At 53.8% G+C, this 25,371-nt stretch overlaps 1 protein-coding gene across 1 annotated transcript; it reads left to right on the top strand.

Moving 5' to 3' along the window:
• The first annotated feature begins 1,462 nt into the window (after positions 1–1,462).
• Positions 1,463–24,146, top strand: LOC129399438 (calcium homeostasis modulator protein 2-like). The gene is made up of 3 exons (XM_055119640.1): positions 1,463–1,582; positions 21,386–21,829; positions 23,784–24,146. Exons 1-3 carry the CDS (start codon positions 1,463–1,465, stop codon positions 24,144–24,146), a joined length of 927 nt encoding a protein of 308 aa, XP_054975615.1.
• Positions 24,147–25,371: the final 1,225 nt, after the last annotated feature.

A 25,371-nucleotide genomic window follows, 5' to 3' on the forward strand; every position in this document is an offset into this window, starting at 1 on the left:
ACAAACTCCCTTCCTGGGGAGCAGGAACGAGCCAGGATCCCTCCAGGTGGGGGTCAGATCTCTCCCCTCCCCTCTCCTCTCCTCTCCCCCGCTCGCCCGGACCCCTAGGTCCTGCCACCCAGCAACCTTGACCTGGAAGTCTTGACAGCTAGCAAAAGGGGCACATGTAGAGGGGGGGGCCCTGGGGTGATACTGGGCAGATGCACCACCTGTCTGCTGCCCGCAACCCTCACACCAACCCAGCCCCTGCCTGAGGACTGTGGCTTTAACTCACAGAGATGGAGAGAATGATGGGGAGACAGGCCACACCCTGGGCCTGGCTCAGCTGTGTGGGAAGTGACCCTCACAGAACCCTGTGTCCTGGGGCCCAGACTTCCTGTCGCTGGCATCTAGGGGGCCTAGCTCCAGGGTCTGGTGGTCAGGGCTGCCGAGTCGGGAAGAGGAAATCAGGGGAGAGAAGGTTCTCCAGGGCCTGTGGGTGAGCAGAGAGCAAGGCCAGCAAGAAGTGGCAAGATGGAAATTCGATTGGCCCAGGCCTGAGATGCTGCTCAAGAGTCCTGCCGGGCACCTCCATGTTTGGAATTTGCAGGGGTCGGGGGTGAACCCAGTCTTCACAGGGAAGAGGCCTGAGCTCTGCCTTGGGCCACGTCCCCCAGCCCAGGCTCCAGAACTTCCTGGGGGCATTTCCTGCTCTTCACAATGGGGAGCATGACCCCTTCCGCCCTCTCTGACAGTCTCTCTGGATCCCCGGCAGGAGAGAGATGCGGGGGCCATGGCCAGGCCTCTGCACTCCCTCCCTGGCCCTCCCGCCTCCCTGATTGACAGGGGCCCAGAGGAGATGCCTGAGTGGGTGGGAGCCGGGAGCCCACCTGAGGCCCCCAGGAGGGCAATGGTGCCCGGGACTCTCCCCAGCGCCACTCCACAGCAGAGGGTCACCTCCCCCCATCGGGGGCGCAGGTCCCCTCCCACATCAGGACACTGGCCCAACAGACCACTGCCCGGACCCAACCCACAGTCCGAAGGGAAGTGAGCGTCCTTTCGCTGCTGGCAGGCCACGGGGCCCTCCTCAGCCTCCAGAAGAAGCTGGTGGAAGCCAGGAGGTCTGAGCATCCGAGGAGGAGGGCCCACAGCTCTGCCCCTGAGAGGCCACCCTGGGTCCACTGCCCCTTGTCCTCGAGCCTGGGGACTGACAGCCCACCAAAGGGTCCCGAGGATGAGGAATGGTGGCTGAGTAGGATGCGGACCACCATTACTGCCCCCAGGCCCTGGGGCTGCTTCCTGGTCCTCCTGACCCCAGCAGCTGGCTCTGGGGGTCGGGTTCAGAGCAGACACCCTTCTACCTCCTGCTGTCCCACAGGAGGTGCCCAGCAGCCTCCACAGTGACCATGATGGCCCAGTCGGGCCCAGCGCCAGGCGCCCGCCAGCCCACGCTTCCTCCTAGTGCAGCCCCTGCCCCGTCACCATGGCCGCCCTCCTCTCCGAGATCTTCCGCTTCTTGTCGCTCTTCTTCAAGAGCAAGGATGTGATGATCTTCAATGGGCTGGTGGCCCTGGGCACCGTGGGCAGCCAGGAGCTCTTCTCTGTGGTGGCCTTCCACTGCCCGTGTGCACCCACCCGGAACTACCTGTACGTTGTCCTCCTCTGAGGGATGTGCCTGCTGCCCCCTGGCTCTGGGCACCCCCGCTGGTGGGCTGGCACCAAGCAGGCCGGGTCACACTGGGAGGTAGCACAGGAGGGGACAGTGCATTTTTGGAGCCTGATGCTCTAAGTTCAAAATAACTAACGTAGAATCACAGCCCACATGAATCTTAAGTTTTTTGCCTTAAACATTTTGAAAGGAATTTTACTAATTTGGCTTTCAGACTCATTGGACTACAAGGAACTCATTGAATTTACAACTTTATTTCTGAGCAATTTATTTATTTATTTCTGAGCAACCGTGCATTTGCAGAATTTCCTGCCAAGTGAGGAAAGCTGACAATTGTCTCAAATAGAATGAAATCTTTATGAGCCCACATTTAATGATTAATGAAGTTGACATGACAATATTCCTCTGCCCCTCTCGGAGAGCCCAGCAAGCTTCCGAGAGTATGGAGCCCGCACGGCAGAGCCTGGTAAGCTACCCGTGAGTATTGGATATGCCAAAAACAGTAACAATAAGTCTCTCAATGAGAGATGTTACTGGTGCCCGCTCGAACAAATCGATGAGCAACGGGATGACAGTGACATTAAGTTTCTTAAGCACTCAAATATTTCTTAATGTTGATTCCGAAGTTTTGTTTCATAGCTCGGAGCCAGTAGGGTTTTGCCTTCTTCAGACACCCTCAGGAAGCCAACAGACCTGAGACCAGGGCCACTGGCACCCATGGCAAAGTCAAGGCCAAGGCCACAACCATCAGTTCCCCCCCCCGCACCCTCCCCATCAGTTCCACCACCACCACCCTCACCACCATCACCAACATTGCAGCACCAACACCACCACCCTCACCACCATCGCTATCAGTTCCAGCACCACCAACACCATCATCCTCATCGCCATCACCTCCACCCTTACCACCACCACCATCCTCACCATCCTCACCATCCTCACCGCCACTATCACCGTCATCAGCGCCACTAGCACTGTCATCACCACCACCCTCACCGCTGTCATTACCATCAGTACCACCACCACAAGCACCATCACTATCACCTCCACTATTACTACTTCTACCACTACTTTTGCTGCTCTTAGTACTACCAGGATCATTGTAAAACTTGTGTCTGGAGGGGGTTCACACAGGTACTGCTCAGGGCTTACTCCTAGCTAATTGGTCAGCGGCCACTCATGGCAGTGCTCAGAGCACCATATGCAGTTCCAGGGATCAAGGCAGGATCAGCCACATGCAAGACTAGTGCCCTACCCCGTGGACTAACTCTCAGCCCCAGTTTCATACTGTCTTGGTTAACAAGTACAAGTGGAGGAGGGAAACTGGGGACTCTGGCGGAGGGTAGCGGGCACTGGTGAAAAGAGTGGAGCTGGAACAACACATGCCTGAACCCCGATCATAAATACCCTTGTAACTGTAATTCCGTGATTCAATTTTAAAAAATCACAACTGTTGTTGTTTTCTTTGTGTGTGTGCTTTTCGCTGGCATGTTTTGCAGTTTGAGGCCACACCTGGCGGTTATCAGGGGTTACTCCTGGCTTTGTGTCCAGGGATCACTCCTGGTGGACCATAAGCAGTGCTGGGAGTCAAACTCAGGTCGAGTGTGTGTGAGACAAGCATCCTCCCCCCTGGACTATCTCTCTGACTCTCATAACCCGTTTTTACAAAGACTTAGGGAAACCAAGCCACTCTCCAGGGCCAATAAGTAAGCACCGAGGTCCAGTCCCCTGAAGGTCTGAGTCCAAACCCTGGAGATGCCGTGACCCCGGGGTGGGGAGGAGCCTTTCCAACACCCCCTCCCTGAGTATTCTGATGGCTTCCAAAGCCAGCTGCCCCCCTGCCTGAGAACTGCCTGGGGCTTTGACCCAGGGCCCCGTGAACTAGACAGGGAGAACAGGACAAATTCCAGTAATGGAAACAGAATAGATTCCAAATCAAAGAGACATTCCCCAGCCGCCTCTTTCTCTCATAGATTGGGGGGGGCACACCCAGTGTTGCTCAGGGACTACTCCTGGCTCCGAGCTGGGGAATCACTGCACAGAGCCAGCACCTTGACCCCTGGCTATCTCTGGGCCCTCTCATAGATGTTCTGAGTGACCTTTACTTGTGGAGAGTCTTTCTACGGATCCATCAAGCCCAGAGACCCAAAGCGTGTGATTAGTGTGTCTACATACAACCTGGAAACGTCCTCGTGGCCACAATGCAAAGGCCAGTAGGGTCAGCCAGCGCCTCTCCAGCAAGTAGGGCCCCATCAGCTCCAACACCAGGCGTTTCTCCGTTCCTGATGGCAGTGATGGCTGGCTCCCGTCCACCTCTCCCCAGAGGAGTCCCAGAGGCTCCTGTTTGTTCCACCCTTCACCCACAGGCGCCTGGCAGGGAGGGTGGGTGCTCTCCCAGGGAGGGAGCCTGTGGACAGTTCTCTCTCAGCAGCTTGAGGGGCGCTGTCCCGCCAGCCTTCTCCTCTCCCTTTCCTGACATTTCTCGAAAATCACCACTTGGGGGGGCTAGCACTCCACGCGACTCGGCCACTACCCAGGCAAACTGGGAAGGGTGGGGGGCGGCCTGGCAGTTAGTCAAAGGCCCTAACATCAATACCAGTCTTTTGCTCTTTCAAAATATCAAAGAGCTTCCTAGGTAGGAGAGAGATCTTTCTAGCCGCCCTGAGCGGCGAGCGACTTCACTGTCAAGAAAACCTGTGAGAAAATGGGGCTAGAGAGACCGTGCAGAGGGTAGGGCGCTTGTGACCAGCATCCCATAGGGTCCCGAGCACCACCAGGAGTAATTCCTGAGTGCAGAGCCAGGAGTAACCCCTGAGCATTGCCTGCGTGGCCCGAAAAGGAGGAGAATTTACAACCTGAGCCAGCACCTTTGCTGGCTTTGTTGTAAATTCACCTCCGGGAGAATTGACAACCTGACTCTAGGTGAGAGGGGAGGGGAGGGGAGGGGAGGGGAGGGGAGGGAAGGGAAGAGGAGGGGAGGAAAGAAGGGGAGGGGAGGAAGGTAAAAAGAAAAAAAAGTTAAGAGAGGAGAAATAAACCCCTCTTCCACCTCTGAGATGTTCCTTTCTGTGTCGTTTGCGTGACTGGAACCACTTTTCTACACTGCACCTGAGACAGGGCCTGTGACAAGGTCAGGGTCCTCTCTCCCACCCCAGCCCCCTGCTCCCGCCCTCGTTGGCCAGACCTCCAAAGAAGGGTCATACTCCCCTTCACAAACTCACTCCGGGGACAGAGAGGACCCCCCAAACTCAGTCTCACGGGGTGTACTCAGAGCACTGCATTTCACTCGAGCGACACCCTCAGCACAGCACAGGGGCGCAGGGCAGCCTTGTCGCTACAAGGCCACTAAGGCAGTCAGTCCCCAGCATGGCCCGCACACACTCAAACGGGCCTCAGAGCTGGACACCCCCTCAGTTGGCATCTCCCTCACACTCCTAACGCCTCTGGCCCTGAGACATGCCCATATTTCTGCTGCTAAAGTGTGACCTCTGAGGGCATAGACTGGGGTCCATTATCTCCATCAAAATACAGAACAGGGCATGCTCAGATGGGGTGATACATAGGACCCAAAAGCTGGGTGGACATATAGGTGGGGTGGGTGGATGGGTGTGTGATGGTTGGTTGGATGGGTGGGTAGATGGAGGGATGGATGGATGAGTGGGTAGATAGATGGATGGATGGGCAGGAGTGCAGGAAAGGAAAAACTCAGGCTTTCAGCTGAGCCGCTAATAAAAAACGACTAACAAGAGTGAAACCAAGCAAGAGAAACATAAAGCTAAGAATGTAACTAAAAGCAAAGGCTTAAAATGCTGGCCTCTGTAGTGTCTTCAACAAAGAGTGGCACCTTTAGAGGAAAAACGCGACAAACGAGAGCAGCTCTGGGTTTTGAAAGGCAGAAACTGCGCAGAGGTAAACGCATTAGAAAACTAGCGGGGTGGTTTCTCTGTTGCTTGCAGAGTAGTGGGGGTTTAGGGTCACACCGTGCAGTGCGCCGGGGCCATTCCTCGCTCTGTGCTCAGGAGCAACCCTGGATGGTGCTCAGGGGACAAGAGGTGGTGCTAAAGATCAGGCTCAAGTTAGCCACACGCAAGGCAGCACCCCTGAGCGTCACTCCCGCCCCATGAGCTGCTGCTTCACTAAGAATCTCCGGGAGAATTTACAACCTGACTCGAGGTGAAAGGGGAAAAGGTAGAACTGTTTCAGTGTTTGCTGCTTTTAACCATGTTTGAAATACTTTGCCTGGATTTGGGTTCTGGTTTTCGTTTGGGGACCCCACCTGGAGGTGTTCAGGGGCTCTTTACAGCTCAGTGTGGGGTCACTCCCAGTGTGCCTGCTGGGCATGCCGGGGTCCGACCCAGGCTCCCACTGCAAGGCATTTGTTCCAGCCCCTCGGCCTTGTGGGCCCTGTGGCACACTGAGGGGGTGGCCTCAGCCAACGCGCCACCCACCCCCCGGCTGCCCCCGACCCCCGCCGGCCTGAACACACACAAGTGTAGAGACCCCAGCACCTGAAGCCACGTGAAAGGAACTCTGAGCTGGCTAGCAGAGGGTACCCCAGGCCCCTTAGCCCCCCGAGAGCTGAGATCCCCACTTTCTCTACTGGGGGCATGCCAAGGCCGGCCCGCTGCCCCGCAAGAGCTGACACCCCACTCACGTTTCTGGGCGTGATCTCGTGTACACTAAGGCGCTGCCCTCTGGGCTGTGTGGGTTCAGCTCCTCCCAGCAACTGCTGGGAGAGCAAGTCCTGGGCTGGGGCCGAGTGGGGCCTCCCCCCGAAACCCTGGTGCTCTGTTTCTGGGGACAAACCGAGGAACAAGAGTCTGAGTAGATCTGCCTTGGGGTCTGGGTCGGCGGGGCCAGTGTTTCATGTCTCATAATTATAGTAAAATTGACACTGGCACACGCGTCCATGATGCTCGTGTGTGGGGGGCGCCAGGCTGAGTCCTTCTGAGTCCTGACGCGTTTCCGCACTGTGGGTTTCTCAGAGATGGGTCCTAGTGAGGGACACTCCCTCCAAACACCCTCAGGGGCGCCTCTCTGGCAGACAGCCTCTGTGGGTGCCGTCCGGGGGGGGGGGGATGGCGCCAGCTCCGTGGCTGCCCCGCCTTCGAGCTGAGTCTTCTGATGGGCTCCAGGTTTCGTTTTAAATCTGTTTGGGTTTTGTTTTTTCTGCGCTCGGGCTCAGGCCCTCACGCACACGCAGGACAGGTGCTCTACGGCCCAGCATTTGTGGTTTGATTTGCTTTAGGGGTCACACCTGGTGGCAGTTCTCAGGGCTACCCATGGCACAGTGCTTGGGGTCCCTGTCAGGGTGGTGCCGGGCTGGAATACAGGCTGTCTGCCAACCCCAGCACCATTTTTCAGATGAGAAAACTGAGGCCGCAGGAAGTTGTGTTTCCTGAGGTCTTGGAAGAACTGGAATCGGGGGCTGGAGCAATAGGACAGCGGCTAAGGCAGGAGGCCAACTTGGGTTCATTCCCCTCCCCGGGAGTGACCCCTGAGCACAGAGCCAGGAGTCTGCCTGAACAGCTCTGGGTCTGCTCCCCACCCCCGACAAATAATAAACAATAAGAGCTGGAACAGGAGCTCTGGCTCGGTGCTCACCCCCAGGCTGTTCTGTTCTCGTGCTCATTCTCAGTGCTCTGGTCGGACCCCTGCAGCTCCGCCCCGGCTCTGAGGGAGCCCAGCAAGCTGTGCCCTGGGCTCCTCTGGGAAGTGGAAGGACTGATCCGGGCCCCTTGCTGACCAGTGCACGTGAAGTTCTTGACTTCTGGTCCTGGGCATTTTCTGCTTCCCCCACCCCCTCACCCCCACCCCGAGCCTCCCCACTCCTGGCCCATGTTTCTGGGCTTGGGGCCACACCCAGTGGTGCTCAGGGCTTCCTCTTGGCTCTGTGCTCAGGATTACTCTGGCTAGGTCCCTCGGAACCGGATAACGGGGTTCACAAGGAGAGGGTTCGAGAGTGATAGGGAGACGGGAGACACACACACACACACACACACACACACACACACACGTGAGCAAAAGCTACTTGATTGTGACTCCACAGCGCTTATGTATGCTTAGGCTTCAATCTACTTTCCTCATTGACTTAAGGTAAAACTAAAAGTAACTAATGGCACCCGGGGCAACTAGGGGAGATAACAATGGATATCCAGAAGGCTGATCTGTCTGTTCCTGTTGGCTAACTATCCTGCTCTTGTAAAATTGTCCCAGTCCTCCGGTTCTTGTAAAATGGCTTTCTCAACCTGTTTGTGCGAATGTTTGACCGCAAGCTACATGCCGAAGGCCCTCACCACATCTCCTCCCTTCCTTTTCCTTAGAGCCAGTGTCGCTCCAATAGGGCATTAACCAGCAAAGGAGAGTAGAGGCCTACCCCCTCCAGGGTCGCGGTCAGAACCAAATAAAATTGGACCCACTTTTGTAGGGGGAAGGTGTTCTTGGGGCCTAACCTCCATGCAGATAGGCGTGCTCTTCGGCAAGGGTTTGGGACCAGTTCCTAATAGTACCAGGTGACTCCCTTGCCCACAGATACCACCATTCTGCACTTTGAAGGTGCCCGGCCCAGAGGACGAGTGCTGGCCCCAAATGCCAGCGGGCGCCAGGGGGGCAGGACTTTTCAAGCTTATAGGGCATCTGTCAAGGCACCAGGGTCCTCCACATATCCCCTATCCGCTAGATCTAGCCGATGGTAGTGAGTTTGTATGGGCTTAGCTTGCAGAGTCTAATTGTTTTTTTAACAAAGGTAGTCAGGTGTCTAAAGGCCCATGGCCCAAAGGAAATTAATAGCAGTACTCCATTAAAGGGCTGAGGACGGTGGGTAACAGAGTAGTTAGCCAAGGGAAGTGGAGAACCAGGTTTGAAACCAACTTTGTTCCTGCTCTCGCTGTCTTTTTCAACGCTCCAGGCCCTCCTTGGGACCCTGCTTTTGGGGTGCTAGGAACTAAGGGCAAATGAGGCTTAAATCGAGAAAGCAGATGCCCGGGAATGAATAATATTTAAAGCCAATTAAATCCCAAATTGCAAAAGCATAATATTAACTGTCTTCCTTTGTCCGTACAAAAAGGACATTGCTTTAAAGTAAACTATTCAAAAGACAAAGGGGAGGAGAAAGGCAGTATTTCACTCAGACATATAAAATCATAGATTTCTGGGGAATCTGACCTTACAAGTTAACAGAGTCTGATTAGGGTAAAAGGTGATAGACCGGTTGGGGAAGAGAGCATAGAGAGGAGTTTACAGATAAACGCAGTGGAATGGAAGTGCCTCAGGAGCACTGTGATAAACCTAAGCTTCCTGTGGCAAGGAGAACAGGACATACTGATGATATCCTACTCCCATCTTCTCCTTTTCTGCTTACAAAATCACAAAAATTTGAAGTAGAAGAACAATTCCAAACACAAAAGTCTCATTAGTTGTAGTAAAACTTCAGTCCATCCGTGAACCCTGACCAGTCCTTGTTGTAAAGTGTTCGATTGTCCTTCACAAGGGGTGATCAGAGTCATTTAGTCACATTTTGAAGAAATGAAGTGTCCCGGATCAAAATTTGAAGAGTTGTTTCTGCAACAGTAGCAGTAGTGGTCACAGCAATGAGTCCCAGGGAAGCAGCTATAGGAGACTGATGAACTTCATGAAGCACTGGATCAGGCAGGGAGCACTGGATCAGGAGTATCACAGCTTCTGTCAGGAGTTCTTCAGCAGGGGAATGGAGCCATTCTCTGGTCAGTTTACTGGTAGTCGTATGTGCGACCTAGTTTATGTTTGGAAAAAACACCTTTTTATTTATTTTTTTAAATTTTTAAAATTTTATTGAATCACCATGAGATAATTTCAAATTTCATGTTTGGGTTACAATCTCACAATGATCAAACACCCATCCCTCCACCAGTGCACATTCCCCACCACCAATATTCCAAATATACATCCCCTTTCCCACTGTCCCCCTGCCTCTATGGCAGACAATATTCCCCATATTGTCTCTCTATTTTTGGGCATTCTAACTTGCAGCACAGCACTGAGAGGTCATCATGTTTGGTTCATTATCTACTTTCAGCATGCATCTCCCATTCCAACGGGTTCCTCCAGTCATCATTTTCTTAGTGATCCTTTCTCTATTCCACCTGCCTTCTTCCCTCCACTCATGAAGCAGTCTTCCAGCTATGGGGCAATCCCCCTGGCCCTTGTATCTACTGTCCTTGGGTGTCAGCCTCATGTGATGTTATTCTATACACCACACAAATGAGTGCAGTCCCTCTATGTCTGTCCCTCTCTTTCTGACTCATTTCACTTAGCATGATACTCTCTATGTTTATCCATTTATAAGCAAATTTAATGACTTCATCTCTCCCAACAGCTACATACTATTCCATTATGTAGATGTACCAAAGTTTCTTTAACCAGTCATCTGTTTTGGGGCACTCGGGTTGTTTCCATATTTTGGCTATTGTGAACAGTGCTGCAATGAATATATAGGTACAAATGTCATTTCTACTGTGCTCTTTTGCATCCTTGGGATATATTCCCAGAAGTTTTATTGCAGGGTCATATGGAAGCTCAATTTCTAGTTTTTGAAGGACTGTCCATATTGTTTTCCAGAAAGGCTGGACCAGTTTGCATTCCTACCAACAGTGAAGGAACGTCCCTTTTTCCCCACATCCACACCAGCACTGCTTGATTTTGTTCTTTTGAAATGTGTGCCAGTCTCTGTGATGTGAAATGATATCTCATTGATTATAAAGCTTTTTTTTTTTTTTTTGCTTTTTGGGTCACACCCGGCAATGCACAGGGGTCATTCCTGGCTCATGCACTCAGGAATTAGCCCTGGCAGTGCTCAGGGGACCATATGGGATGCTGGGATTCGAACCCGGGTCGGCCGCATGCAAGGCAAACGCCGACCTGCTGTGCTATCACTCCAGCCCCATGTTTATAAAGCTTTTTAAAGTTATCAGAGACTTCGACCATCGGTGTTTGGTACAGCTCCATGCCTAGCAGTAGAGAAAGTGACAGGGGGAGCTCCAATACAAACGGATGTCCTAGAGAGAGGAATGAAAAGGTGTTCCTGGGGCTGGAGAGATAGCACAGCGGGTAGGGCGTTTGCCTTGCACACGGCCGACCCGGGTTCAAATCCCAGCATCCCATATGGTCCCCTGAGCACGGCCAGGGGTAATTCCTGAGTGCAGAGCCAGGAGTAACCCCTGTGCATCGCCAGGTGTGACCCAAAAAGAAAAAAAAAAAAAGGTGTTCCTATTAAATGTCATTTCTTCCTCCTTTGGAGACTGAGGCACCTGTGAATTTCAAGGAGAGGGTAAAAGGAAGGAATTGTTCATCCAAAATATGGGGTCCTGGTGTTTTCCATTCCACAGCCTGTAAAAGAAGGGTATGAGGAATGCTCCTAATGTAACCTCATGCTATCGTTAAAGGAGACAGAGGCCTTTGCTGCAGGCCCTCTGATGTTGGCTCCTTCTCTGAGTTCCTTGCGGGGTCCTAGGGGAAATTTGGGCGGCTAATACAAACAAATTCCCAGTATCAGGATTAGATGTCACCCAGGTACGATTAAGAAGTAGATGCGGGTTGGATCTTTGTGTTGTCCTCAGGGGATGAATCAGGATCAGGAGGATCACTGGACGGAGCCACCAGGACCAGGGTCGGCAATTTCTTCATTAATGTTTTTGGTAGTCTCATCTAGAAGAGAAGAAGAGCAAATCTCGGGAGGTAGTTATGTTATCAAAATGTTTTACTGGCCTCAGGGGCTGGAGCGATAGCACAGCGGATAGGGCATTTGCCTTGCACACGGCTGACCCGGGTTCAAATCCCAGAATCCTATATGGTCTCCTGAGCACTGCCAGTAGTAATTCTTGAGAAGAACCAGGAGTAACCCCTGTGCATCGCCGGGTCACAAAAAGTTTTACTAGCCTCTCAGGAAGCCATCGTGCGGCTCCCTCCTTGATGTCAAAGATGCACGCAGAGCCTCGACCCCATATGAGCGTAGGATCGGGCCGTTCCACTGGGCAGTCAAGGGATCTTTCCACAGGGCTGAGGCACATTGTTCTTTTGTGGTGGGGTGCCAGAGGAAGATTTCCCGTGATAGTCTAAATTTAAGAAATTCAGGATAAAAAGAGCGTGCGCCAGAATATTACGGGGCGCACCTCAAATAAGGTAAAGTTCTCCCCCTTTTAGTCGATGAAGAGAAGTTTTGAGGGTGAGATGGGCTCTTTCAACAATACCTTGTCCTTGAGGATTGTACGGAATACCCATGTGATGAGTGATTCCAAAAGAGGAGCAGAACTCCTGAAAGACTTTTCCTGTATAGCCAGGCCCATTATGAGTTTTAATGATTTTAGGTTTCCCCATAACAGCTAGGCAGGAGAGGGTGTGGGCGAGAACATTCTTTCCCGCTTCCCCTGCTTGTAAGGTCCCATGAAGGAACCCACTAACGGTGTCTCTTGTAACATGCAACTATTTTAATTTGCCAAACTCGGCGATGTGGGTGACATCCATTTGCCATATATCGTTGGGTACCAGTCCCCAGGGATTAGCACCGAGGTGTAGAGTGGGTAGAGTGGTCACACAAGCAGGACAATAGTTTCACTATTTTTCTGGCTTGCTCGAGGTTTAGGGAAAACATTTGCCTCAGAGTATTGGCATTAAGGTGGTGCAATGAGTGATCCTGTTGGGCCACTTCAACTCTGGTGGAGACAATCAGTCCTGCAAATCTAGTTGCCCAATTGGCCAAGGCATTTCCTTGTGCAAGGGGCCCAGGGAGACCAGAATGAGCCCTGAGGTGTCCTATAAAAAAGGGAGAAACCCTGAATCTGTATAAACAAACTTACAGCCTTGGAGGAAGGTTTAAGATAACTTATAGTTTCTAATCAAGGAATAAAGTAGACAACATAAGCACTATCAGTATACAGATTACAGGGAATATTATTACAGTGGGAGAAAACAGCAAGGACTGCGCATAATTCTACAAGCTGAGCTGAATTATGTGCAGTTGAAAAGGTGTATGTTTGCTCATTTATTACAAACACAGCTTGTCCTGGGGAAGGCCCATCAGTAAAAATTGTAACGGCCTCGGGAATAGGCAGGGCTGCACAGGCTGAGGGAAAAATGAAGGGAGTAGTTTTAAAAAATTGCAATAATCTGTTAGCAGGATAACGGTTATCTATGACACCAAAAAGGAAGCGCAAGCAAGAGGCCACATATCTTCATTTTGAAAAAGCCAATCAAGCTGATTTTTAAAATAAGGTTGAATCAATTTATCAGGATCTCTGCCAAAGTGCTTTTTGCTATAGTCACATCCCTGCATAATTATTTATGCTATTTCAACAAACATAGTATGGAACCAATCTTTTGGGGAGAAGCAGGACCAAGAAACAGGGTTATCTTTCCAAATGAGGTGGCCAATATGATAAGACAAAACGGTTTCTCATAATTGATGGCACAAACTGCTGTGATATAGCCAATTCCGCTTGAGTCAGTGCCAGCCGAGCCTCTGGCATCAATCTCTTGGAGACACAGGGTTAGGATAACCCTTTAGTATACAGAGGTGAAATCAGAGGTTTAAGATCCCCAGTAATAATATGCAAATAAGGTCTAAGCCAATTTATATTTCCTAACAATTTTTGAAAATCATTAAGAGATTTTAAATGTGTGGTTCTTATTTGAGTTTTCTGGACCAGGACCTGGCCCCCTTTTAAGTCAAATCCTAGGAAAGAAAAGGGCTCAGTGGTCTGTTCTTTCTTGGGGGCAATGTGTAGACCTTCCCGTGAGAGGTCCTGTGCCAATTGATGGCAGCATTGAAGGAGGGTGTCTTCATCTTCCCCTCCCAGTAAGATATCATCCATATAACGAATGATATAGATCTGTGGCCAATGCACCTGAATAGGGTCAATAACTTGGGAGACAAATTTCTGGCAGCGGGTCGGGCTATTGGCCATTCCTTGAGGCAGAACTTTCCACTGGTATCTTTACATGGGTCCTCTAAAATTAATTACAGGAACACTAAGAGCAAATCTTTTCCTGTCTGTGGGATGTAAGGGGATAGAGAAACGCAGTCTTTTCAATCAATAGCAATCTTTTTATAAGCGCTGGGGACAGCTGCCGGGGAAGGCAAGCCAGGCTGCAGGGCTCCAAAGATCACCGTGGTTCTGTCTACTTCTCTCAAATCTTTTTTTTTTTTTTTTTTTTTTTTTTTTGCTTTTTGGGTCACACCTGGCGATGCACAGGGGTTACTCCTGGCTCTGCACTCAGGAACCACTCCTGGCGGTGCTCAGGGGACCATATGGGATGCTGGGAATCGAACCCGGGTTGGCCGAGTGCAAGGTAAACGCCCTACCCGCTGTGCTATTGCTCCAGCCCCTACTTCTCTCAAATCTTGAAGCCACCGCCAATTGCCTGGTTTCTTTTTTATTACAAAAATAGGGGTGTTCCAAGGAGAAGTAGTGGGTTCTATATGGCTGGCGGAGACTTGTTCCTGCACTAACTGGTCTGCCGCTGCCAGTTTATGGCTGGTCAAAGGCCACTGATCAGCCCATACCGGATCATCAGATTTCCAGATCATTTTGTCCGCATGGGGTGCAGGAATGTCGGTGGCCTTTATTAAAAATTTCCCGATCCACTTCTGCCGTTGTTGGGCCTGGAGTCAATAGGATCCGTTATTCCCTGCAATTCTCTTCCCAAGCCTGCTCCCGTATGAAGCCTTTTAATATTAAACTGTTTAATATTTGGTGGGTTACGAGGCTACCAGGCCCACAGAGAAATATATCCTTCTGGCTTAGAAGGTCTCTGCCCCATAAATTCACCAGGAGTCTGGGGAGTGCATAGGGGCGTGTATTGCCAGACTTCCCAGAGGCATCCCTGCAAGGTAGGAAGGAGGCACTAATAGAGGGATTATAATAGGGAGATTGCCCAACGCCCCTAAGATGAGGAAGGGAGGCTATTGAAGGCCAGCTTGAGGGCCAATCCTCCTGTCTGATAATACTGACATCAGCACCCGTATCTAAGATGCCATCAAAATCCTCACCTCCTTGGTAAGGGTTTAAGAGAGCGACATTTGGTCCTTGTTGAGTTTCTGAATCCAATAAATGTCTGAGGACCCAAAATTGCTATCGCCTCTGGTGTCTTTTAGGCGGGGGTTGGAAGGGGCCTGAAACGGAAGGAGCAGCAGCTGAGCAACGCGCTGCCCCTGTTCTATGACTAGGAAAGGGATAGAGGATGCAGTGACTACTTGGATTTGGCCTGTGTAGTTGTTGTCGAGCACACCTGGTATAATTTGCAAACCTTTGCAAAGGCAGCCGCCTCGCCCAGTGATTATCCCGTAAGTATCAGGCGGTAGGGGACCACAGGCTGAGATGGCAATAATTGGGGGCCCAGAGGTGTTTGTCAATATATTTTGCGGGCGGCGACACAGAGGTCCAGTCCTGCGCTACCCGGGGTGGCTCTGCAGAGGCTAGAGATGGGTTTTGGAGGGAGGCTTGTTGAGACACGGTCCCCACTGCCCCAAGGTTCCGTGAAGTGAATGGGGGCCTGGGGCTGGCCCTGCTTCAAGTTTCCCTGCCCCTGTGCTTGGCCAAAGGGTTTCCCTGAATATCTGTTTGTGATCTATATTCAAATGCCCAATGTTCGCTTCTTTTGCATCCCGGGCAGAGGCCAGGCGGGGCAGGTTTAGGTTTTCACTTATTTTCTGGGTAGTTTTTAGTAAAGTGTCCTTTCTGTGTGCAACTAAAGCATGTCTTATGGTCTGTAATTCCTGCCTGTTTAAGTGCCACTCCAATAGCTAAGTCCATGCTGTGAGCCGAACCGATGCCTGAACATCGGGAGTATAATCCGCCGGTGTCTTCCCATGTCTGTGAGGTCTCAACGCTGCCAGGCAGGCAGGGTTAGCATTCTCATAGGCAAGGTGCAGGACAAAATCAGTTTCTCCCTCATTCTGACCAAAAAGCTTTCCTGCCGTTGTGGTGAGGCGGCTAACAAATTCAGAATATGGTTTATCGGGGCCCTGTTGCAGGTTGGCTAGGGAAGTAGTCGCAGTTCCCTTCTGGGGTAACCTAGCCAGGCCTTAACTCCTGCATTTTGTGTCTGGGCAAACAGCACGGGAGGGAGCATAGGCTTTTTGCTGTTCATTAGTATCAAAAGGCTGATTACCTACCATCATATCTAGGTCCAACCAGCGCCTTCCCCATCGGCAGCTGCATTACGGCGGGCAGTGTCTCTACAATTCTCATAAAATTCAGATTTCCAAAGAATAAAGTCTCTTCCAGAAAAGATGGCTCTGGCCATTTAATGCCAGTCATTAGGGCTGAGCCACAGATCTCCCAGGGTCTCAGGCTGGAGAGAGTAGAAGGGGCTACAGGGCCTTCAGCTCCTTAAGAGTAGTCAAGCCCAAGTGATGACATTCCTTTTGGGCTATCTCATGTCTGTCTTCTCCCTCACCTTCTTGTTTAATTTCTTTCACAGGAAAGACCTGCAAAGTGGGAGTACTAGATTGCTTAACACTTGGCTGTTCAGGGAAAGGTCCCACCATGTTCTTTCCCGGTGACTCCCAGGCGGGTTTTGAAGAGTCAGACTTGGGCAGAGCCTGTGACGGCTCTGTGAGCTCGAGATCGAGGGCCCGAAGTTCTGCCACTAAAGAGTTATGCTCCTTTATTAACTGAATCGCCTCTCGTAGCACCTTTGTATGTGAGACGAGGGCTTTTTTGGCTTGCCGAAAGTCAGGGAGGGAGGAAGAAAAGGACCAGGGCGTGGCTCATTGGAGGGGATAGGAGCTGAGGGGGCAGATTCCATGACTCCCTGTGGGTGTGTATGGCCCAACATAGGCTTGGGAAGACGAAAAGGCAGGGAAGTTCTATGGAGGAGGTTGTTGGAAGAAGGGAGGGCGGTCAGGATCACTATAACAGGCGGCCTCCCCCTCCAATTCTGCCTCTTCATCAGAGGGAAGCTGATCAGGAGGAATATGAGATATGGAATGGAATGCTGCTGGTTCCTGACTCAAAGTCTTGGATTTAATTACAGGATTGTGAATGGGCGGCATGGTGATAGAAACAGAGTCTTCGGCATCAGGGGCATTAGAGTGGAGGGACTTAAGTTTAGGACTTGATTTTATTTGAGGACTTGATTTTATTTGAGGGCATTCTAAGGACCAGGAAGGCCTAGACAAGTTGTTACTGCCCTCTCTATATCAGGGTACCACTCCCTAACACTTAGGATCTCATTAATCAGTGACCAATAATTATAGCTGGTGATGGGAACCTAGTCAGGCCCAAACATCTTATAGAAGTCCTGAAGGGCGTCTCCTACCCTTTACCAACGCCTCTCATTGATGGTGCCCTCTTGAGGGAACCAAGGGCAGACATGGTCAAGAAATGTAAAAACTTGGACCAAGACTTTCTTTTTAACTTTTACTCCTCTAGTTTTTAATGCTGTTTTTAGATCAATTACGAAGTTTTCTCTGACTGATAATCCTTGTCCCATGGCAGACACACAAAGGTAAGAGCAAAGAAAGTAAGAGCGAGAAGAGTCACCAATGTCCAAATACAAAGTGACAAATGAGATGCTTAATAACAAGTACTTATTCGATACACAGTTTTTCTTCTGCAGGGGACTCGAATTTATCTGGGATTTGTGGCTGTGACCCCCTAATCCTGTCACAGGAGATTTCCAGTGGCGGGCACCCTCATGGCATTTAAATGCCCGATCCCATGCCCGCAGGGAAGATCATGGATTTGGTGACTAGTGAAAACAGCATTCGAAAAGGCACACTCCGAGGGTAATGAAGAAAGTTAAAAGCAGTATAACAAAAATGCCAAGGTCTTGTGGTGAAACACAAACGAAAGGAATAGATGTCAAGCACCCCAAAGGCGGTGGAGAAATGAAGATGGAAAAGGAAGGAATTGCCTTACCTTTTCTCTTAGAGCGGTCCTCTGACCACCTAGTCTATTCCAGATCTAGGTTGAAACACACAGGGATAATCACCGCTTACCTTTCCCGAAGTCCTCGCCCACTCCTACAGGGCTGACTTCTATGAACGTGGCCACTCCTCCAGCGGTGCTCTTCACAGGGGTCCCTCGTGCCTCGGCCCACTTTAGGCACCACCTGTCCTGACCTGCAAAACCAGATAACAGGGTTCATGAGGAGAGGGTGCCAGAGTGATAGGGAGACGGGAGACAGACAGACAGACAGACAGACACACACACACACACACACACACACACACACACACACACACACGTGAGCAAAAGCTACTTGACTGTGACTCCACAGCGCTTATGTATGCTTAGGCTTCAATCTACTTTCCTCATGGCCTTAAGGTAAAACTAGAAGTAACTAATGGCACCCGGGGCAACTAGGGGAGATAACAGTAGATATCCAGAAGGCTGATCTGTCTGTTCCTGTTGGCTAACTATCCTGCTCTTGTAAAAGTGTCCCAGTCCTCCGGTTCTTGTAAAATGGCTTTCTCAACCTGTTTGTGCGAATGTTTGACCGCAAGCTACATGCCGAAGGCCCTCACCACAACAAACTAAAACTCCTAGAAGAGAGTATCGCGGAATTTCCTAATGTGACCGCACGACCTCTTATACTCTAACCCACTTATGTACCAAAAGTAGCACACATTTGTTTAGTTTTTAACATCGTTGCTTGTATTCTTTTATATTCAGGCTTCAATGACTCCAGAATGAAATACAACAACCTTCATACACTTTCCTCTCGTGGTGGGAAGGTGCTCAGTGGTGAGATTGGTGTTTGAGTATTATCTGCAATGAACTACTGTGAAATACTTTATGAAAATAAAATATATAAAAATGGTAAAATAAATAAGCAGTGGTTGGAGAGATAGTCCAGAGGGCAGGGCTCTTACCTTAGCATGTGGCTGACCTGGGTTTGACACCCTGGACCACATATGCCAGGGGTGATCCCTAAGCCAAAAAAAGGCAAGGAGTCAGCTGGGTGTGGGCAAGAAAACAAAAGATAACATCCTGCTCCAACTTCTTTCACTGACGCCCTCAGAGCTCAGGGTCCCCACATGCTGAAGTTCCCCTCCCAGCACTCCTGAGATCTGGGCTCTACTTTTCCTTTGGTTACTTTGGCCAAGGGGGGGGGGCGGCTGGAGGGGGAGGCTGCACCAGTGGTGCTCAGGGGTGGCTTCTGGCTTGGTGCTCAGGGGTGGCTCCAGGAGATGCTTGTGGAATCCTGCAGGGTGAGCAGCGCTGAGGACCGGACCCCAGGACTCCTGCAGAACCTGTGCTCCATTTCTTCCAGCCATCACACAGCTCCCAGGCCCCGGGGTGCTGTTTTTTGTTTGTTTTCCCTCCACCCTAGATTTTATTTTGTTTTGTTTTTCATCTTTGGGCTTTACCGAGAATGGCCGAGGGTGTATCCTGGCTCTGTGTTCAGGGATGACTCCTGGCAGGCTCAGGGGATCATCTGTGGTGCCAGGGATTGAACCCTGGGTTGGCCCCATGCAAGACAAGTGTCCTACCAGCTGTACAGCCCCCTCCACCGAGGTCTGAAGCAGCACTGGAAGTGGGGGGTGCTGCCCTGGAAGATGAGCCAGCCAGGGCCAGAGGGAGGAGAGAGGGGATCCTGCCTTCTCCCTCCCTCCCCAGCTGGGGCAGCTCTGCAAGGTGGGGGTCAAGCCTTGGGAAGGTGACCTGAGAGTCAGCCCTGCAGGCAGCAGGGTGCCCAATCCCTCCCTCCTGCCCCCCTGCTCCCAGCTCCTCCCGCCCCCTGCCCTGCAGCTTCCCACTGCGGGGCTGACATCCTCTTTCAGGACTGAAACTTTCTGAAGTCATCAGGCTCCAGCACAGAAGCAAAGCAGGAAGGCGGAGGGCAGTGCCTGCAGCCCCCACCCCAGCGAGCCTCTTGTCCCTGAGCCCAGAGAGGACAAAGCCGCTTGCCTGAGCCCCGCAGCTGCTCCCGGTAAGCAAGGCGCCAGCCCTGGGTGTGAGTTTCCCCCGGGCAGAGTGGGGCTGGTCCCCACTCCTGTCTCCCAGTCTCCCATCCTTCCTGTAGTTGTTGGCAGAGTCTGGGGGTGCCCCTCCCTGGCCCAGCTGCAGTCTCAGAAGACGGCCTGGTCACCCCCATCATGGCCAGGACTCTGGAGCCCTATTTGGGCACTTTGCACCCAGAGTCTGCGCTCACGGGAACCTTAAAGCCAAGAAGGGCAGAGGCAGAGAGAGGGCTGGCGCCTGCTCCCGCGTCCCCACAATCTCCCTTCCTGGGGAACAGGAACGTGCCAGGATCCCTCCAGGTGGGGGTCAGATCTCTCCCCTCGCCTCTCCTCTCCTCTCCCCCACTCGCCCCCAATCCCCACTCCTGGCACCCAGCAACCTTGGCCTGGAAATCTTGACAGCTAGCAGAAGGGGCGCATGTTGGGGGGGGGGCCTGGGGTGATGCTGGGCAGATGCCCCACCTGTCTGCTGCCCGCACCCCTCACGCCAACCCAGCCCCTGCCTGAGGACTGTGGCTTTAACTCACAGAGATGGAGAGAATGATGGGGAGACAGGACACACCCTGGGCCCGGGTCAGCTGTGTGGGAAGTGAACCTCACAGAACCCTGTGTCCTGGGGCCCAGACTTCCTGTCACTGGCATCTAGGGGGCCTAGCTCCAGGGTCTGGTGGGCAGGGCTGCCGAGTCAGGAAGAGGAAATCAGGGGAGAGAAGGTTCTCCAGGGCCTGTGGGTGAGCAGAGAGCAAGGCCAGCAAGAGTGGCAAGACGGAAATTCACTCCGCCCAGGCCTCCTGAGATCCTGCTCAAGAGTCCTGCCGGGCACCTCCATATTTGCAGTTTGCGGGGCAGGGTGCTGAACCCAGGACTTCACAGGGAAGAGGCCTGAGCTCTGCCTTGGACCACATCCCCCACCCCAGGCTCCAGAACTTCCTGGGAGTATTTCCTGCTCTTCACAATGGGGAGCTTGACCCCTTCCGCCCTCTCTGACAGTCACTCTGCAGCCCCGGCAGGAGAGAGATGCGGGGGCCACGGCCAGGCCTCTGCACTCCCTCCCTGGCCCTCCCTCCTCCCTGAGAGGACAGGGGCCCAGAGGAGATGCCCGAGTGGGCGGGAGCCAGGAGCCCATCTGAGGCCCCCAGGAGGGCGATGGTGCCCACGACTCTCCCCAGCGCCACTCCACAGCACAGGGTCACCTCCCCCCATCGGGGCGCAGGTCCCCTCCCACATCAGGACACTGGCCCAACAGACCACTGCCTGGACCCAACCTGCAGTCCGAAGGGAAGTGAGCGTCCTGTCGCTGCTGGCAGGCCACAGGGCCCTCCTCAGCCCCCAGGAAGAAGCTGGTGGAAGCCAGGAGGTCTGAGCATCCGAGGAGGAGGACCCACAGCTCTGCCCCTGAGAGGCCACCCTGGGGCCACTGCCCCTTCTCTGCGAGTCTGGGGGCTGACAGCCCACTGAGGGGTCCCGAGGATGAGGAATGATGGCTGAGTAGGATGCGGGCCACCATCACTGCCCCCTTATCAGTGTAACCCCAGGAGCTGTCCCTGGGGGTTGGGTTCAGAGCAGATATTCTTCTACCTCCTGTTGTCTTACAGGAGGTGCCCAGCAGCCACCACAGTGACCAGCCCGGCCCTGCTGCAAGGTGCCTGCCAGGCCGCACTTCCTCCTAGTGCAGCCCCTGCCCTGACACCATGGCTAACCCCAGTATCCGCTTCCTGTCGCTCTTCTTCAAGAGCAAGGATGTGATTATCTTTAATGGGCTGGTGGCCCTGGGCACCGTGGGCAGCCAGGAGCTCTTCTCCGTGGTGGCCTTCCACTGCCCGTGTGCACCCGCCCGGAACTACCTGTATGGGCTGACGGCCATCGGGGTGCCCGCCTTGGTGCTCTTCCTCATCAGCGTCATCCTCAACAACCAAACCTGGGACCTGGTGACCGAGTGCCAATACCGCAGGGCCAAGAACTGCTCGGCCGCCCCCACCTTCCTGCTCCTGAGCTCCATCCTGGGCCGAGCTGCCTTGGCCCCCGTCACCTGGTCGGTCATCTCCCTGCTGCGCGGGGAGGCCTACGTCTGCGCATTCAGCGAGTTTGTGGACCCGACCTCGCTCACGGCTGGGAACGAGAGCTTCCCTCGCTTTCACGCCACACAGATCCTGGCCAGGTTTCCTTGTGGGGAGAGCCCTGCCAATCTGTCGGGCTTCCAGGAGGAGGTGAGCCGCAGGCTCAGGTATGAGTATCAGGTAAGGCTGTTCTGAGGGATCTTCCTCCCTTCCCTGGGAGAGGGCGGGGAGCTCAGTGCCCATGCGGGAACTGATCCTCAGGAAGACTCCAGACTCTGAGTCACGTATTAGCGGCAACCAATAAGCAAGATTCTTAGTGGGACAAGAATCATTTCAAGTTTCAAGTTTTGTTCAATTTGCATTGCTGGGGAGTATGACCCAAGGCTCAGCCATGCAGGAAGGTATTCTGTTGCTGAGTCATTTTCCCAACTAAGTCCTTGCAGTCCAGTCCTCTCCCTTGACCTTAAGTATGATAGTTTTAGTTAGGGGAGGGGGAGGGAGTAAGAAAGAGGGAGAGACAAACAGTGTCAGGCATTCAGAAGGGAACATGAGCAGAGGGGAGAGAGCTGAGGAATCCCAGAGGTAAAAGAAAGGAACGCACACTCCAATTGGGTGCAGCTGCCCCTGGCGGGGAGGTCCCCCCTTGCTCCCGCAAAGTTCCCCGAACAGCCCTGCCTTGAGGTTTCCCATGCAGATAAGAGTCTGTTGCTAGGGTGTTGTCAAGGGAAGAGTTTGGGGGAGTCTTCTTGCAGCTCATCACAGCCCTAGTTCCTGCTGGCACCTCTCTCCTGGGCCACCAGTTGTGCTAGCCGGGTCTCACGGGGCCTGTGTCTGCACCACAAAGGGGCCCTTTCCCGGGCCCTGGGCTCCGGTAGGGCCGGTGATGGTGCAGCTTTGCAGCAGCTCACCAGCCTCTCATGCCCGCCCACAGTCTCCCCTGCTCATGGGCCCAGGCTGAGCATTAAGAACCCAGGCTTCCAGCTCTCTCCACCTGCCAACCCACACAGCTGTGGCAGAGACCCTCTGCTTGCTTTCTTTCTTTCTTTCTTTCTTTCTTTCTTTCTTTCTTTCTTTCTTTCTTTCTTTCTTTCTTTCTTTCTTTCTTTCTTTCTTTCTTTCTTTCTTTCTTTCTTTCTTTCTTTCTTTCTTTCTTTCTTTCTTTCGCTTTTTGGGTCACACCCAGCGATGCTCAGGGGTTACTCCTGACTTTACACTCAGGAATCACTCCTGGCAGTGCTTGGGGGACCATATGGGATGCTGGGGATTGAACCCGGGTCGGCCACGTGCAAGGCAAATGCTCTACCTGCTGTGCTGTTGCTCTGGCCCCAAGAAATCTGCTGCGTTAGATCCCATCTTGGTCCTGCTGCTTCTGAGAAATTCACGCCTGCTCCCTCCTACCTTCAGATTCTATCTGAGCAGCAGAGGGATCCCGGAAAGGAAGCAGCCGGGTGGAGGCTGAAGGGGCAGAGAGGAGGCCGAGGAGCGGCAAGGAGGCACTGACCTAGTCTCGGGACATGGCAAACACCAGTTCGGGTTGGGGATGGTACAGGCTAAGGCGCAAGCCTGGCGTGCACCCAGCCCAATCTGGTTCAACCTGGCACCACACGGTCCCTGAGCACTGCCAGGTAGAGCACTGGAGGCACCTCGAGCATCGCTGGGTGGGGTCCAGGCGTCACCGGGAAGCCTGGCCACCCCCAGCTCCACAGGGTTCGGGCAGCACCACATCCCTCGGACCCTGGTCAAATACTCAGATCTGCACAGGGCCGAATGGAGGGACACCCGCCCCAGGGAGCCTTTGAGACAAGTCTGAGGCGATTTTCCAACAGGGTCGTGAGGGTGAGGAGGACGCAGGCATGGGGGAGTGCCCAGAGGGTCTCGGGAGGTGGCACGGGACCGAGCCTGGCAGTCTGAGCCAGACTTGGAGGCTGAGATGCAGGAAGCCCTGGGGAGGCAGCAGGAATCTGCAGAGTCGAAGCAAGCGCCTGTGCCCGGGAGAGAGGGCAGAGGGACCGAGTGGCGCTGGCCATGCCAGCTTCTCCTTCAGCCGGGGAGTCCGGGCCAGCCAGCTGGGGTGCGGAGGGTCAGCCCCACCCTGGCCGCTGCAGCCCTCCTCAGCCGCCCTTTCTCTGACCAGCTCTTCGGGTGGCTGCTCATCGGCTCGGTGACCATCCTGGTGTTCCTGACCAAGTGCCTCAAGCACTACTGCTCGCCGCTCAGCTACCGCCAGGAGGCCTACTGGGCCCGCTACCGCGCCAACGAGGACCAGCTCTTCCAGCACACGGCCGAGGCGCACTCACGCGTGCTGGCGGCCAGCAACGTGCAGCGCTTCTTCGGCTTCGTGGCGCTCAACAAGGAGGACGAGGAGCTGGTGGCCAAGTTCCCCGTGCAGGGCACACAGCCGCGGCCACAGTGGAAGGCCATCACCGGCGTCTACCTGTACCGGGAGAACCTGGGCCTCCCCCTCTACAGCCGCCTGCACAAGTGGCCCAGGGTCTGAGTGGGAAAGGCGCGGCCCCCGACATGGAGGTGGCCCTGCTGGCCCCCTGAGGCCCCACCACCCCCTGCACTGCGTCTGGGGGTAGAGTGAGGTGAGAGGCCCAGGGTGTGGCCTCCTCCACCACCAGGAAGTCCCTGGTCACTCCCAGATTGAGTGTCCCGAAAGCTTGGACCTGGCACCAGGGAATGGAATGTTTTATTCCTGAAGCCCTGGGCTGCTGGCTGGCCTCAGCTGTGACTGACCCGGCCTGAGCAGGGAACCCGCAGGGAACCCCAGTGGGCAGGACCCTAGAGGATTGCGGGGAGCAGGGAGGTGTGGGCGTGACAGAGGCCCTGTCCCCTCTCCTGTCCACTTCCCCAGAGCTGGCAGCCCTGCCCGAAGACAAAACTGGGGCTATACCACGGGCCCACGCCCTGCAGCCCCCGGCAGGGAGACTGGCCCCAGGCTGCTCTTCGGGGAGGGTCCCCAGGGGATACGTGTCCAGCTGTTCTGAAACAACCACACCCTGGCCCTGCTCCCAGGGGCTGCTCCCAGTTTCCCCTTCAGGATGCCCGTCCTGGCCCCACCTTATGGCCCTGACACAAGGGCCCAGGACCACGCTGGGCTGAGCCACCGCCAGGGATGGTCCCTGGCACGACTCAGATCCCAGTCGGGGTTCAGACCCCAACCTGCGCCTCCGCCCGGGACACAGGCAGCTGCTCCGGGAGCGCGGGGCGGCCTCGGAGAGGGAACAACAGCGAACTGACGCGTGTGCAAAAAAGACAGAATTCATTCTGACCCCGACGGGTTCTCCCCGGGGTGCCTCCAGGAAGCCCCCTTAAGTCCGCCGGCCCCCGGCACAGTCCTCTGGCACGGGGCTCCGGGCCTCCACGTACTCCAGCGCCTTGGCCTTCACCGCCTGCACGGCCGCCTCGGTGCCCTGCTGCTTCTCGTAGTCCAGGTAGCGCTTGAAGAAGAATTTCATGCGCTTGGGGGCCAGGCTCAGGTGAATGACCCGCTCGAAGATGTCCCTGTGGGGAAGGGCGGGCACTGTTGGTCTCAAGGCTCTGGGCACCAGGCCGCGCTGTGGCCACTCCTACTATGTCAGCATTAAAGACGCCCTCAGCGGGACCCATGGCAGGGCAGGAGGAGGCGCTTGCCTCGAGAGCACTGACTGGCTTGTTCTGCAGTTCGAGGCCACACCTGGTGGTTATCAGGGGTTACTCCTGGCTTTGTGTCCAGGGAT

Source organism: Sorex araneus, chromosome 11 (assembly GCF_027595985.1).
Source record: "Sorex araneus isolate mSorAra2 chromosome 11, mSorAra2.pri, whole genome shotgun sequence".
Taxonomy (NCBI): Eukaryota; Metazoa; Chordata; class Mammalia; order Eulipotyphla; family Soricidae; genus Sorex; species Sorex araneus.